At 39.6% G+C, this 16,620-nt stretch overlaps 1 protein-coding gene across 22 annotated transcripts in view; it reads right to left on the bottom strand.

The window, feature by feature from the left end:
* The window catches only part of KMT2C (lysine methyltransferase 2C), a 260,160-nt gene that overhangs the window by 59,431 nt on the left and 184,109 nt on the right, over positions 1-16,620 (bottom strand). For all 22 annotated transcript variants that reach the window (XR_011482353.1, XM_070451895.1, XM_070451133.1 and 19 more), the window contains 8 exons: positions 14,504-14,685; positions 14,086-14,250; positions 13,019-13,128; positions 12,441-12,506; positions 11,273-11,485; positions 5,361-5,489; positions 3,442-3,561; positions 732-862 (listed from right to left, as the gene is read on the bottom strand). Coding sequence is in view for 21 of the 22 variants with exons in the window: in XM_070451895.1 (XP_070307996.1) it covers positions 732-862; positions 3,442-3,561; positions 5,361-5,489; positions 11,273-11,485; positions 12,441-12,506; positions 13,019-13,128; positions 14,086-14,250; positions 14,504-14,685 (1,116 nt within the window). In the remaining variant the exon portion in view is untranslated. The remainder of the gene's footprint in view (positions 1-731; positions 863-3,441; positions 3,562-5,360; positions 5,490-11,272; positions 11,486-12,440; positions 12,507-13,018; positions 13,129-14,085; positions 14,251-14,503; positions 14,686-16,620) is intronic.

Genomic DNA, 16,620 nt, shown 5'->3' with positions numbered 1-16,620 from the left:
TATTATATCTCCTGCACTGGTAAGTGGGTTCTTCACCACTATTACCACTTGGGAAGCCCCTAAAAGTGGTAAGTGTTATTAAAGCTGTAATTCTGGCTGCTAAAAAACCCTCTTCATTCAGTGAACATAATTACTATAACCAGTACTGGCAAAGGGAGTCCACCAGATGTGGGTGTGCAGAGCACAAAGGTGTGCCTGGTTTGCAATGAGCCTTTCCCAGCCAAAGAGTTCTTATATGTCTTCTGAAATTTAGAAGTGAAAAACTGGGATAAAAAAAGAACTCTGTGAAAAGTATCAAAGCACAAAAACGATAAATGTAATTTTTAAGGGCCCCTGGAAGGTAAAACGGAGAAGGCAATGGCACCCCACTCCAGTCCTCTTCCCTGGAAAAACCCATGGACAGAGGAGCCTAGGAGGCTGCAGTCCATCGGGTCGCTACGAGTCGGACACGACTGAGCGACTTCACTTTCCCTTTTCACTTTCATGCACTGGAGAAGGAAATGGCAACCTACTCCAGTGTTCTTGCCTGGAGAATCCCAGGGACGGGGGGAGCCTGGTGGGCTGCCGTCTATGGGGTCACACAGGGTCGGACGCGACTGAAGTGACTTAGCAAGCAAGAAGGTAAAAATAGCATTTAGGATGACAAAAACAAGAAAACTGTTTTTCAAAACTCAAGACATTACTTCACATTTCTTTCATTAACAAATACATAATATAAAGCAAAATATTACTTGTAAATAGGCAGGGAAAATTTCTTCCAGCTTATTTTTCCTTTTTCGGTATCTCTTCTTTATTTTTTCAGTGTTTTCATTAACAGAAATAGATTCATCAACTAAGGTATCTGGTAACTGCTCACTCCAGCCTGAAACAACAATCACACTTATAAATATGTGGTACTTAAAATTTTCAGATAAACCCACCAAAGTAACTAATAATAAATGATAACTAACTTACCAACATACACACAGACAAGTTTTGTCTTTATTCTTTCAGTTTTATTGAGATATAACTGACATACAGCAGTCTAAATTTAATACATAATGACTGATAAATAAAATTTTTCACAAAAAGATCTCAAAGTAAGTTAATTTTAAGTATCATAAAAATTCATTTCATGTCTACTTAAGTACCTGCATGCTTCCTATTGTGTCTTAATGAGTGTTTTCTTACAAAGCAGAAATTTGTTTTTATGTAAATGCTGACATCTTGTTAAAGGTAAAAAAAAAAATACATACTCAATGCTAATGAGCATGGAGAAATGGCTACTCACAAACAACTAAAAGGAGTTTAGCAGGTCCAACCTGTAGGGAGAGTTTATTGGAACCATCCAGCAAGTCTTTTAAAAAATGTGTATCCCTCAATCCAGCAATTCCAGGTGTGGGGATTTATTGCAAACTAGGTATCTGTAGTACATACATATTGTGATAATGTATGACTATCTATGAATCTGCTCATAAAAACATTATGAATGCTCAAATTTAAAATAAAAGAAATGCAAAAATCTGAAATGTTGGACTAATAAACATGAACACCACTTAGAGCAGGTGAGCAAGGAATCAAATGATACTCTCAGATACTTTAAGCAAAAGACACATACATGCCTTCTGAAAATCAATGTGGGCACTTATGTTGCCAGACTACATAGGTCAAATAAAAAGTACTAAATATAGTGGATAAACACATTTTAAACAAATGTTTTTTAATTTACCAGTAATCTAACCAGAAAATATAGAATTCTCTAAGACCAAAAATTAAGGTCAAACAGGAGCCACAAAAATAAGGAAAGAACAAAATGAAGCTCTCTGAAATTGTGCTAAAACCTAGTGACCTTGAACTCTGGTTTTCAGAGCACTATGAGGAATGGGGTATAGAAGACAAAGCCTAGAGCCTCTTCCCAAGGTGGCGAGATCAAGCAAGGGTGCCTGCTACAAAGGAGGGACCCAGGACTCCACACTCAGGGCTGGGTGAACACGGAACACACCCTCCCGTTCCCCTGGTCCTCCTCTCATCACTCACCAGCATCCCCACCTCAGCAGCAAAGAAAACTGTCACTGAATAACATGGTGCTGGAGAGAAAGGTAAAACAAATGAACATCTTCCTGGAGAGTTCATAAACTCAATACAGCCCTGATGTGTAAGAAACCTGGATTTATATAACACAGGTGGACCAAAAATCTTTAAGCTAAATACTTAGCTTAAAGGAGTCCTGGGATAGTAGTACCTCATGTTACTGGCAGCAACAAATGAAAATATTTTCTGAAGGAACCAACCTTCAATTCAGTTCTCAAAAAATTCAGAGAACACTCTACAGAATATGAGCTCACAGTTAAAAAAAATTTTTTTTGTTGTTTAATATATATGTATGTATATCTCACACAATAAATACAATCAAATGAGGCACTAGGCAACAGGGTACAGGAGATACACAGCGTAGAATCTGATGTGCAACGATTTTAAAATATTTTACTCTAAATCAACTGAAACTATGAGGAATAAGTTGTAAGAAGAAACTACAAGTTTCTAATATCTAAATAGTAGTTACGAAAAGGAAAATATGCACCATCAATTAAAAACTCAATGGATGACAAATGAAAAACACTGAACTAAATGATGAGACTAAAATTATTTAGAAGACAATAGAGACAAACATGGAAAATACAAAAAATAGTTTCACTGAATGTATCACATTTCTTAATTGGGGCTTATTATAGTCACATTACATAATATCAGAAACTTCTTGAAAACCATTACAGGGCTTCCTTTTAAAAATGTACAGCAATTTTTAAAAAATTAATTCACAGGCCAAAAGCCTACCACAATGTAATGGAAAAGCTTTATTCAAAAAACATATCATTTTTCTTTACATTCTATATACAATATTTAAAATACAGAAAACATACAGATCAAGACCATATGGATCGCAAAGTCTTCATTAGAACCAATTCTTAAGCTATGGCTTTAGCAATGACTTAGCTTTCTTTGAAACTCTAAGAAAAGATGACAGAATATTAATTGGAAGATATATTTCTAAAACAGCATACTATTTTGTTATAAATTACTGGGGTACCCTGTCACTTTCAAATACATGGTCTACAAAGCTTCTGATTTTATGCCAAGTACCTAAAGCAGGCAAAGAAAGGCCTGTTGTGAGATGACCAGCAAGTACCAAATGTATCTATGTGATCAAGTCCCTAAACTGTTTATACTTAACAGAGGGAAAATAACAACAAAAACACTTGTTAAAAATCTCAAAGCAACATAATCTATTGGGCTTAAATAATTTTCTTCTCAAACCTACTCTACTGCAGATATGAACTTCACAGGTACTTTACAGATAGCTAAGAAGCACTTAAGGTGGTAAACGTAGCATTATTTCCAATAGTTGTTTTCAATGGGAATGTCAAGACAAGACAGTAAAATCAATCAAAATCAGGACCATACCATCATCTCTGCTGGGTAATTGCTCGGAAATGGAGCCTGAGGAATCCTTTCTGATCACAGATCTTTTGGTTTTTCCTTGCCCAGTTCGACTTCTTTGTCGTACCATAAATCCACCAATACCTATCCAAAACAGAAATTGGGGAATCCCGTAAATAACTAACTTCTCCCTGTATTTCCTCCAGAAGCAGGATGAAAATGTTTAGTCTTATGTGAGGAATATCTCAAATTCAAATGGGCTAATTTAAATCAATAATCTCATTTTAATGCAAAATACAAGAGTTCGGAAATAAGACATCAAAGTTATTGTTACCTTATTACTAACCAAACAGGAATAAAAATTCATTGAAGTACAGAAGACTGACTACACGTACTACTTCTAAACAATGTCAGAGTAAACATTATAGTATATGATGCTTGTTTCCTTAATGTCAGTAACTCACAGATCATCATTCAAATCATTTGTATGTTAGCTGAGGGAGAACAGACACAAGATACAAACTAAATCAGATGATCCCAAAGAAAATCAGCATGACTTTTGGGGAAATGTGTCCAGGTACCCTTAGTAAAGCCCAAGACATGAGACACACGTAGCCCCAGGGAGGGCACGGAATCCGGCGCCAAACTGTGCCATTCCAGTTACTGGCAGACCTTGGGCAAGTTGTTTACCTTTCCCCTGCTTCAGTTCCCTCACTGGTGAAACAGGGACAATGTACAACATCTCCTATACGCAGGTTACAAGCACTAAATAAACGAACACATATAAAGTGCTGAGACTAGGGCCTAACACACAGCAGCATGAACAGCTTTAATCATTAACAATATACTTTGTGACCTAATGGGTCCCTCAAATGGGTCCCTGACATGGATGACTTGCTTCCATATAAGGCAGATAAGGAAAAAAACAAAACAAAAAAAACCCCTCAACATTTAACTCTTAAGTTCCTGGAAGGAATTCAGACATGTCTAAAAAAGTAAGTGCCTTATAAGCCTCATAATTACAAAGAAATGAAATTATTTTCATACAATGATTGGACGAAACTCATCTAGGCATTAATTATAGATGTGGCCCATCTGGAAGGAAAATCTAGCAGAAAAGAAAGCTTCTCCTTACACATCAAAAGGTATTCAGATCATTCTTATCAATAAAACAAAAGCAATCAGAAGAACAAAGACTGAACTGATTCAATCTACCTCACGGCAGAGGGTGGGTGGGATGGAGGTTCCAGGCCAGGGGGAGGGGATAAATATACACTAACAGCTGATTCATACTTTTGTACGGCAGAAACTAACATAATCTTGTAAAGCAAGTATACTCCAGTTAAAATATATACTTAAAAAATTTTTGCTTAAAAAATGCAAAAATTTTCATAAGCAAACTGCCTAAAAAGAACCTAGAAGTTCTGTATTGTGAATATTTCAATAGTTTTTTTCCATTAAGGCAAAAAAAGTTTGACAAACAAGACAGCTTTTCTCTCCCCTCCTCTGAGGCAGAGAGCAAATAAGAGTTCTTAACAGTCACATTATTAACCAAACTATAAATTCTCAGAAACATAAGAACTCTGTCATATCACCTTCACATTGTACACATACTGGCTGATACTCCTGCACAAAAAAAATGCAGTAAATTAAAAAAAACAAAATATTAGAAAGTGAATGCTAAATCATGAAAAAATTAACAGAGGTACACATCAAGGGAAAACATATAATGTTTCATTGTGAATTAGTCACATACCCACACCAAGGCATTTATCACCTACAAAGCATATTAAAGTAAGTCTAGTTCTGTCATCTACACATACAAGTTTTAGTTTAGAGAGTTGTTAAGAAGTTATAGTTCATTATAATTGAAGCCCTATTCTATTTTCTTTAAATCAACTACGTTTTGATTATAACTAAAATGTCCAGCTAAGGTACTATACCTGGTCTATACGGTTTCCTTTTTCTCTTTTTGACACCCTCCGTTCCTTCTGCCCCCTTAGTTTCATCATCCACAGCTTCTCGTTCAGGACTAGATTCTGATTTTCCATCACAATCCATAAGTTCTGCTTCTGGAAAAAAGTAAATGTACAGAGAGAACTGAAGAAACTACTGAATGTACAGCTCCCATGTAAGAGGAAAGCAGAGTGGCTGCTGAGCCACCCTAATCACGCGTCCCACCTGCCAGGGAAGGTACAGACAGACGGAAAGGCCCTGGCGGCTGGGGAAGTTTCGAACCTCTCTCAGGAGACGCAACACGAGGCTCAAGGAAGGGGAACAGAGAGGATGCCTGGAAAGACAATTACAAATCAACCTGCGCTTAACCTATCACTCCTTGCTGTTAATTACATCTTCAGGTCCAGGACCCGAAGGCTGTCTCTCTAGCCTACAACTCTCCTGAGTTGCAACTAATCTGTAATTAGATATTACCCAGTTACTGAAAACTCTACATACAAAATTGAACTACTAATTTTGAGATGAACTTCCTCCCTTTCTTGGGATTTGCCTGTCATTAAAGAGCAAAGAAATGTACCCTGCAGAAGCCAGACTCCTGGGAGACACTCTTGACAATGCCTCATTTCTTTTTTCATACCATCAAGACTCCTCAGTATCTCTCAAAGGCGTTTTCTTTTCTCGACTGTCATCTCAGTCCAATCTCAACTTACTGCAATTCCCTCCCCTCCTATCTCTCTCCTTGCCTCCAAGCTTACCTTCCTCCCTAATCGGTTCTTTTAACTGCAGCCTAAATGATCTTTCTATAAATACCTATCAATTTTCTGCTTAAGAACCCTTTAATGTCTTCCCAGCAGCCTCAGAATGAGATTCAAGCCGCAAGGCCCGTGTAACGTGTGCTGTGAGCGCCTCGGCCTCGCCTCCCTCCCACCAACTCAGACTCGGTTTCCTGCGCTCATCCAGCTCTGCCTTCACTGCCTGCCCCTATCCACTCCTCTCTCAGGACTTATTATCATTTCTTAGAGAATTTCCAGTTACATGCTCCTGTACATTAGACTTCATTTGAATTGGTTCTCAATGTCCATTTCCTTGCTAGACTGTACTCTCCTTAAAAACAGGTATCAAGATTCTTATTAACAGCTGCATCATTAGCATCATAAGTGACAGGTGCTCAATAATTTTTTCAGAATGATGTAATCAATGAAATTAAGTAATGCACACAAAAGTTTAGTTCTTAAGAGAAGAATACTTTTAAAACCATGGTAATCAAAGCTTTTTAAATGCTACTTTATGCTGTGCTGCAGGGGGAGAAAGTTATCAAATACATTTAAGAATTGTTAACACTTTTCTTCAATATTGTAAGTATTATGCATAACATTTCTATAATACCATTAGCGCTGTTTTTTTTTTAGTAATATTAATATTAGGTCAATGTTTGCCGTCAATTCTATAATTATTCTGATAATTGATTTCTATAGCTAAAATTAACCCGTGAAAATTTATTTACTGAAACTTAGCAAACACCAAAGAAAACAGTGTAACTATTTACCTTAAAATAAACCCACTGAAATATATATGAGAAGGAATTTAGGGTTAGGTGGGAAACTAAAATCTAACTTCACTCTCCTGAAACACCCTACACAAAGTAAAATACCTTGTTTTTAAAAAAACAAACCTACAGAGAGAGAAAACAGGAAAGAAGAAAAGCCATAATTTTGGAAGGAGAAAGCTGAAAGATGAATGACAACTGAGTTAAAACGCAAATTCTCATTTAAACGTGGAAAGAACCAAAAAAACAAATCCAGCTTATATCACAATCTTCAAAAGGGTGAGGAACTGGCAGAACCAGGCACCTTTGGAAATGGGTAGGAGGAAGCTAAAACAGAGAACTTTATTTTTATTAACTACAGAAGCCGTAAGCCCTACAACTGTCCCAGCTCCACACACTGGGAGGCTGCCAAGTACACCCACAGGGCTTGAGGCTCTTGGACACTCTTCAGCTGCACACTGGGGCAAGGTTCTAAAAGCAGGATTCAGTGACTCCAGGCAGGTTAAATGCTGGCACTCTCATCTGGGGGTCTTTCCCCACTCAACTCCCAGAAGGTCAAAAGCTAAACCTCCACTCCCCAAGAGGAGACAGGAGATCCTTCTGGGAAACGGGACCAGTCCCAGGGAAATGCCTGAAGGTATGCGCACTGGGGGATTCTCCAAATAGGGAGCACAGGGCACAAAAGCTCAGCCAACACACATCACCCACAGACCTGAAGCTTTTCATCAAGGTTTTAATCCCTCATTCTGCTTTTAAAAAACTGTTTGTTTATCCAATCACCACTTTTAGCCTTCACTTTTAATCATGCATGGACAACCAAGAATTATCTATCACACGAAAGACAGAGACCTGAGGCCACAAAAAGCAACTGGGAATTTAAAGACTATGTAGGAAAAAGGAAATAGAGAAAAACCACTTTACCGTAAGAGAAAACACAGGTAAAGCAAGAACAGGATGCTATGAAAGGAGCATTCAAAGGAAGACAGCCTTGGAAATTAACGCATGACATTTAAGAGCAAAAGAAAAAGGAAAACCAGTAAAGGGATAGAAAATAAGAAAATTCACTTTAGAGTAAAATGCGAAGATGTAAGTTGGAAGGAGAGAAAAGACAGGGAGCATGAGCTGAGTGGGTTTCACATCTGAACAGAAGGGTCCAGAAAAAGAAGGAGGCACCAAAGGGAAGAAGAATCAGTGGTTTCCAGAACATTTCCTAACGCTGAGGGGTGTGAGATGAGGGACCACTCAGTGCCTGACGAAAGAAAGGAAAACATACAAAAGAGAATGAAATAGACCTATCTTCATGAAATTTCAGAGCACTGCAGACAAGCAATTCCCTAAAGTCCAAAGAGAATCCAGAGACAACACAGATCATACCAAGTTCCCTAAATACTAGAAACTAAAAGACTCTAGACCAATGACTTCAAAATGCTGAAGGGAAACTGAATTCCAACCTGGAAATGGTCAGGTGGGTGGGTACATTTTCAGAAATACATAACCTCTCAAATTTGCCTTCCATGCACTCTCAAGAAACTCAGGAAGTCTCTCAAGAAGACATGTCCACCAAATGAGAAAGAGAAATACATGAAATCTCAAGACCCTCAGAGTAGATGAGGAAAAAGCAAAAAAAAAACAAAAAAAAAAAAACAAAAAAACCCCAAAACAAAAAAAACCCTAAAGGTCTCTCAAAATGGGATTGAGTTACTTACAGCCATACAAAGGAATATGAAAAATGAAGAATGGTATAAAGGCAAGGAAAAGAACAGTAAGACAAAAGGAACAAAAAAACGTATACTCCGGGAGCCTGTACGTGAATTAAAACATCTCTGCAAGGACACACAGAATGGCTGTGGCTGGAGAAGTGAAATGGCCAGACACAGAAAAAAGGAACACCTTTATTCTTGCTTTTAAAACATGTGAATATACTACTTGTCCAAAAACAAAGTTTAAAGAGTTGAGGGAATGAGCATTAACAAATCGCAAACCTACCCACCCAGCCGCTTTCTCTCGTCTCCTTGGCTCCTCTCAACCTACCCCACACCCTCCCTGCCACAGACTGGGTGCATCCTAACCCCCCACCGTGTTGTGAGGGGGCCACCCCGGGGCAGCAACCAAGAGGGAAGCATTGTGTTCCCACTCTTGAGACACAGACTCTTTAGATGGGGGGGGGGGGGGGGGGGGGGGCGCGCCGCGGCGCAGACAGGGACAGTCTGTATTAACAGGGTATTCCGATTCCAGTAGGTGAATTAGAAAGAAGCCTGCTTTTACTGGACAAGGAGTTTGTTTCTGATATGCTAAGGTGACTGTTTATGACTTATTTCCCTCAAGAAACACTCATCAGGAGAGTTAAAAATTAACCCCACAAAGATGGGTATCGCTGCCGTATTTCAGGAGCATTAAGTTCAGGTGGACCTTGCTTTATGTGTATGATACGATGCGCGGTATTACGTCTAAGGGGACGTCTCTGCTGGCAGCCTCAATCTGGAAACTGTACAGGTGCAGAAATAGCCACCATTTCTCACAGTGTTGTTTCCCAGAACAGCAGTCACTGGGAAAGCCATATGGTCTTTTTATTGATGTTTGGTTTCTAAGAGGCTTCAAAAGGGACATCCCAGGCAAAGGTCTTCGGGGGGATCTTACACAGAAGCAACAGAGCGCTTTTCTCCCAACCACACAGACCCAAACCCACACTACTGCGTAAGAAATGTCAGGATAAACAGGCGCACACACAGACCCACTCTAAGTCACGAGGATATCTCATCTGACAACCGCAACAGCCTCCTGCCTGAACTACTTGCCACAGCTCTTGTGCTTAAAACTCTGTTTACACTGCAGCAGAGCGCTCTTTTAAAAATCTAAGATCACACCTCCCTTCTCATCAGAAGCCTCCGACAATGCTCCCCTTCCACTTACAGTGAATCCTTAGGCAACACCTGCGCAGTCCTGGGAGACCTACCGCGTCACCCCCCCCCCCCCAAACACACACACCTCTGCTCTCATCACTGCCTTCTGCCCTTATGCTCACCCTGCTGGCCACACAGCAAGCATGCCAGAGCGCCCCACCGAGGGTCTCTGCACCGGCATTCACGCCGTCTCCTCTCAGGTAAGAGCAGGTCAGGTCATCTGAACCCTCACCCCACCATCTGCATTCTCACGTCCTCTCAACAGCACTTGCCAAACACATTTTTTATCACCTTATGCTGTCATATATTTTTAATGATCCTTTTTTTCTAATATTAAAATGAAAGTTCCATGAGCAGAGAAGTTTATCCGCTTTGTTCACTGACAGGACTTCCAACATGTGGCGCACAGCAGACATTCATTAAGTACTGGTAAATGATGAGATGTGATGGAACAAAGTAATTCTTTATTTTTAAATCACCTGAAAAGAAACAACCACTCTAAAGATAAACAAGCCGATGGTGAGTTTCTTCAGAGATAAGCAAAAACAAACCTCATATTGAATTTAATATGGTAAATTTAAGCTGGCAAAGAATCTGCCTGCAATATGGGAGACCCGGGTTTTATCTCTGGTTGGGAAGATCCCCTTGGAGAAGGAAAAGGCTACCCACTCCAATATTCTGATCTGGAGAATTCCACAGACTATACAGTCATGGGGCCGCAAAGAGTCGGACACGAACGACTTTCACTCACTCAAAGTTACTTTTTCATCACAAGAATTCAGCTAAAAATATATATATATATATATATTTCTAACCACGAAAATGTTTACAAAAGATGTTTTATGATAAACATCTGTGAATGTACACTTACACTTGAAAAAATGATGGTTTTTCATTTCTAGAATGCATGGATGGGATTCTACTTGAACTTAGCCATGGAATCTAAGCTCACAGCCATCTGAGGCGGCTTTCACTGCCATCTAGCAAATCCTGAATTGTCAGATTTGTGATCTTCAAACATATAATGCTCCTGGAAATTTCTTTAAAAAGGATACATGAAAGGAAAAGAACCCAAAAAAGTAAGATGCAAGAAGACCACTCTCTTAGGACAGGGTCACACCAAGGGTTATCCTCTAAGTCAACAGGATTTTGTTACTCTTTAGAGGATAAGCCATGTCCGACTCTCCGCAAACCCACAGACTGTATCCCGCCAGGCTCCTCTGTCCAAGGGATTTCCCAAGCAAGAATACTGGAGTGAGTATCCATTTCCTCCTCCAGGGAATCTTTTGGACCCGGGGATCGAACCTTTATCTTCTGCATTAGCAGACAGATTCTTTACCACTAAGCCACCTGGGAAGCCCCCAGCAGGATTTACCCTTGTGTAAATCACATCCTTTAAAAGCTTTTTTAGCTTTTTGCAAATGTATTCCATGGAAAACATGTTAAGTATTACCTCGACTGTCGTCCATTTCACCGTCCCTGGAATGCTCTGACTGGATGTCTGGAGGGGTCTGAAGGACAGCCACACTATTCTGATTTATGATCTTCAACTTCAACTTTGGTTTTGACCGTTTTCTTCTTGGAACAGTAACCGTGAGGCTCTGTAACTGAGTCATCCCTGATTCCGTCAAACACACCCCATCCTGGGTGTAGGTCTTGGGTGGATCTAAAATTACAATATCCCAAGGAAACAAATTAAAATTCTTTTAGTTTTGATTGATAAGTTGATTACTCTCCAATAAGGCTCATGTCAAGGCAATGTGACTTCTATAAACAAATCACCTATGAAATGCACAGATAATTAGCAGTATTCAATTAAAAGTAATAGTTGGCCAAACTTCCTTGAATTATAGACAGGCATCTTGTCAATTTTTTTAAAAAATGGTCTTCCGAGCATTTCTATCTTCATGTATCAATATGGGAATTTAAAAAGCAAGCACCGAAGCTAAAAAGCAGTGCTGCAGCCACTCAAGTACGAGTTTTCTCCTAGAGCGGCATTTCAGCGTAGAAGGTGAGGATGAATTTACACAGGAGAAATAATACTACTCCAAAAGCCCATTTGGAAATCAAAGTATAAGTATAATCACTTACAAGGAGAGGTAGTAAATAACCAGAAATCCTGCAAAATTTGAAGTGTACGAAGTTGCTGCTCATTAGAACAATTTCTGTGCTATCCAAAAGTTTTTGTATCAAATGAAATCAAATAGAACTATGCAAAAGAATGACAGTTTGAGTATCCTGTTAATCACTATTCTAGGCTGATCTATTACAGAAAAAGAGAATAAATTCTGAAGAGATTTGTTTGCTAACTAAATTTCATTGTTTTAATTGATAACTAAACACAATAATGTATCGATGAAATCAAAACAAGTATGTAGATAGCAGTTATTTCAAAAGTGGTTATTTTCACTGACAATTTGCTGAGATTTGTAGGAATACTGTCACACTAAAGCTGGAAAAGACAGGCATTTTGTATATTATTAGAGAAATGACTAACAACATTAGGGACTTTACACTGAACATGATTAAGGCAGGAGTCATGTAACAAGTCAATAACATAAAAATCAAGCGTTTCTTTGTTTTTTGTAAAGAACAGTCAAGGAAAGCATTTCAGATTTTACCTAGTTCTTTCACTTTTGTGACAATTTGTGCTACAAGTGAAGATTCACAGCAGTCTGAGGAAGGCACTGAAATTTAAAAAAAAAAATAATAATTTTTTCAAAAAAGTTAAAATGTATTTAAGGATTTACATATGGCTCAAGTTTCTACTGCTGCACCCATTTTAGTGAAATAAATGCTTGAATTCTAAGTAGAATTCAACAGGGAGAAACGGCAGAGGAAATACACACTATGTAGAAGAAAACTGATAAGAATTGATGTTAAAAAAAAAAAGATCGATATACTGGATTTCTACATATGCCTAATAATTACAAAATTATGAGTCTTGAAAGCTACGCTTACATCTTAGAGCTAAAATATATTCTTAATTTACTTCATGTAAGTAGATTGCTTTAATATATTAAGTTGAGGTAGTAAGAGTTAATTTAAAACGAAAAATAACTTATTTTTCATAAAACGCTTTCCAAATAACAGCTTCACAAAAAGAAAAAAGGAGCAGCGCTGAGCCCACTCGCTGGTCCAGGACAAGCACAGGCAAGCTGCACGATCGCGCACACTCACCACTCGGACCGCGTCTTACCATTTGATGTAGGCATATAGGGTCTGCACAGGCTACAATCGAAACCAATGTCTGCTACATTCTCCACTTCCTCTTCAGTACTGAAGTTCTGACAAACTGCATGCATCCACCTAAAGAGACCATATTCGTTATTTTTGAAAAAAAGAATACACTGAGAATGGTTTCCTTTTAAAGACTGCAACAGTAGCTAACAGCCTGCAACCATGAAACCCCTAAGTCTCACATGCTCCTTCCATTCAGCCCACGTTTCTCTCCTAACCATCCCTGCTGGCCCACAAAACCCGTCAGAGCTGAGAAGAAAAAAAGAATGGGAACAGATATCAGGAAAGAAGCAGAAGCACCTTCATTTGAGGAGGATCGGACAATCCCTTTGTAATCTATCACAGACAGCCAGGACATTGGCTCAAAGTGAAAATGTCAGTCGCTCAGTCACATCCGACTCTCTGCGACCCCATGGACTGTACAGTCCGCCAGGCTCCTCTGTCCGTGGAACTCTCCGGGCAAGCGTACTGGAGTGGGCGGCTATGCCCTTCTCTAGTCCGCCCCAAGGACTGAACCTGGGTCTCTTGCATTGCAGGCAGATTCTGTACTGTCTGCGCCACAAAGGAAGCTGGTCAGGGCAAGCAGAAAGGAAGGAAAAGACTGTGAATGGTGGAGCATGTGCGTGCTCCAGGGGACACGTCTACTGTGAGGGGGACAGAGCTCACAGAAATGAATGGTCAGTGGGAAACGAAAGATGTCATTCTGCCTTACAACAAAGAATTGGCAGGCAGAAATCCTGAGACTCCTACGCTACTGATGAGATGATATGCTAACCAACACTATGTGAACGGTGCTAACATAGCACAGTAACAGGCCGCTGCAATCGGCCCTCAGGAAATGCCAAGTGAAACATGCAAAGCCTGAAATTGAGAATACGAAAAAGCTTCTAGCCAACTGAAAAAATCTGGTAAGGAAAAGATCTTCTTAAATTTAAGATAGAAGAAAATTTCTTCTCCAGTTTTCTTTTCCTATATTTAAGGGAGAGAAGCTTGCAAAAAAAGAGGGGAAGTAAGAGAGCACAGCACCTGTCACACTGTCTACACTGCAGAATCAGGTCCTCCTCTCTGTAGTTCCGGCAGCAGACGGGGCAGGCGGACAAGCTCGCACAGGGGGCACACTGGGTGTAGTTGTTCTGCCACTCGCATCTCGGACCTGCAGACGTAGCTCCACAGTGTCTGCACCACACACACCTGTAACCCAACAAACAGGTCTCAGCCCTATTTACTCAAGTTAACGGCATGGCTGAAACTCACAGAGCTACACACGAACAGAATAGGGGGAGGTATTCAATGCAGATTGGAAATACTTTCTGATTAGTGATACCTATCATTGTTAACACATATCAACACAATTAAGCAGAAGTGGTTTATCTGTGAAAACTATAACGATGTGGCTCAGTTCTTAACTTAAACATCTAATGAGGAAACCAAAGTCCCAGGGTACCATTTGCATTTCCAGCCTCCTTTGGGAACGGTCTGCAGCGGAGGGTCGAGGCAGTAGGTGTGGTAACTTATGTCACAGTCGTCGCACAACAGGAGCCGTCCTGGGTCCGTCGCCTTCCCACAGGCCTCACACACGGTGCACTCAAGGCACCGCCAGCCCTTGCTCAGAACCACTTTAGTGATCTGCAAAGGAAACCACCAAGCTGTGTCATTCACACATTAACCTGCACTTCACACAAGCAGGATCAAGTACACCCTACAAATTGATACGGTGCTCACAAGCCCAGAAGCAGAAGAGGGGCAAGCAGCTAACACTCACCGGTCCAATGCCGGGCTGGCCACATTCATGTACTTTTAGGAGTCTGCCTAGTGGACACAGTAAGTGACATATTTTCACGCCTTAGTTTATATAACCACTGTGTGCTCTGGACTTTACGGATTTTAAAGAAATCAAGTAAATTATCCCATAATTATTATTTATTTGATGGTAACAGGATCTTAAGTTGCGGCATGTGAACTTTCAGTTGCATGTGAAACTTTAAAGTTTCCTGACCAGGAATCCAACCCGGGTCCCCTGTACTGGGAGTATGGAGTTTTAGCCACTGGACCACCAGGGAAGTCCCCCCATGATTTTTAATATAGGACTTGAAAATGTATTGATACGGTTTCAATCTATAACATTTCATGAATTCATGATTCTGAAAGTTGTGTATACCACGTAAGGACTTGTATATTAAAATCAACATTAAATATGCAAAACTCTTAAGGTATAACACTAATTCCCAAGGTGATTTCATGGTTTTGGAGGATTTTAGGCTATGAACCTAGGACTTTTAAGTTCACATTCACTCCTCTCTTTATTCTCCTTTCCTTCAAGGGTCTAAAGTAGAAAAGTTTGAGAACCTCAATTCCTCAAAGCAGCCACATATGTAATATTAAGAATCTGGAACCAACTAAAAAATCTAATAAGATTAGAGTCTATGTGTAAAAAGGACAACAAAGAATCTGTGTAATAATAGTATAGCAAGTGGTCAAGATATATAATAAAAATTCAGACCATGAGGATGCTACATGGGAGGAAAAGAAAAGTTAAATAAATGAACAACTATCAAAATAGCACCAAACTTTCTAACTTCAGATCCTAAAATAAACTAATAGTGTTCAATTCTACAGGAAAATACTTTTCAATCCTTAACCTAGATAAACCAACAATTAAGTGTTAAACTGAAAAGCCTTTTAGACATACAAAGACTCAAACTTCAGCTCCCGAGTACTCTCTCTAATGAAGTTAGCGATGTGAGGGAAGAAAAAGGAAGACATGGGATCCTGAGGGCAATGAACCCGACAGAAAACGTTAGCCCAGAGATACTAAGGATGAGAACTGAGCAACAGACCCAGAAGGTTCCAGCCCAGCTCAGAACAGAGAATAGCAGAGTATAGAAGGGGTGGGCCTTTCCCAGAAAAACAGGTACTTGCTGAAATAATGTGCTATCATGCTTCTACAGTAGGTAAAAACAAACAACAAAAACTAATGGAAAATCATCAATCATCATTTTCTTCTTGCTATAAAAAACTCCACGAAAAACAAACTAAACTCAAAATATACTATTCAGGTCTCCAGTGAACATTTATGGAGTCATAACCAACATGAAATTAAAAGACATTTGCTACTGGGAAGGAAAGCTATGACAATCCTAGACAGCATATTAAAAAGCAAAGACATCACATTGCCAACAAAGGTGCATATAATTAAAGGCATGGTTTTTCCAGTAGTCACATACGGATGTGAGAGTTGGACAATAAAGAAGGCTGAGAGCCAAAGAATTGATGCTTTCAAACTGTGATGCTGGAGAAGATTCTTGAAAGTCCCTTCAACAGCAAAGAGATCAAAAACCAGTCAATCCTAAAGGAAATCAACCCTGAACATTCACTGGAAAGACTGAAGCTGAAGCTCCAATACTTTAGCGGCCTGATGCAAAGAGCCAACTCACTGGAAAAGACCCTGATCCTAGGAAAGAATGAAGGCAAAAGGAGAAGGGGACAGCAGAGAATGAGACAGTTAGATAGCATCACCAACTCAATGGACATGAGTTCGAGCAAACTCTGGTAGGCAGTGAG

Source organism: Odocoileus virginianus, chromosome 1, assembly GCF_023699985.2.
Source record: "Odocoileus virginianus isolate 20LAN1187 ecotype Illinois chromosome 1, Ovbor_1.2, whole genome shotgun sequence".
Classification (NCBI taxonomy): Eukaryota; Metazoa; Chordata; class Mammalia; order Artiodactyla; family Cervidae; genus Odocoileus; species Odocoileus virginianus.
The sequence above is the reverse complement of the archived record's forward strand: the minus strand, read 5'-3'. Positions and strand labels throughout refer to the sequence as shown.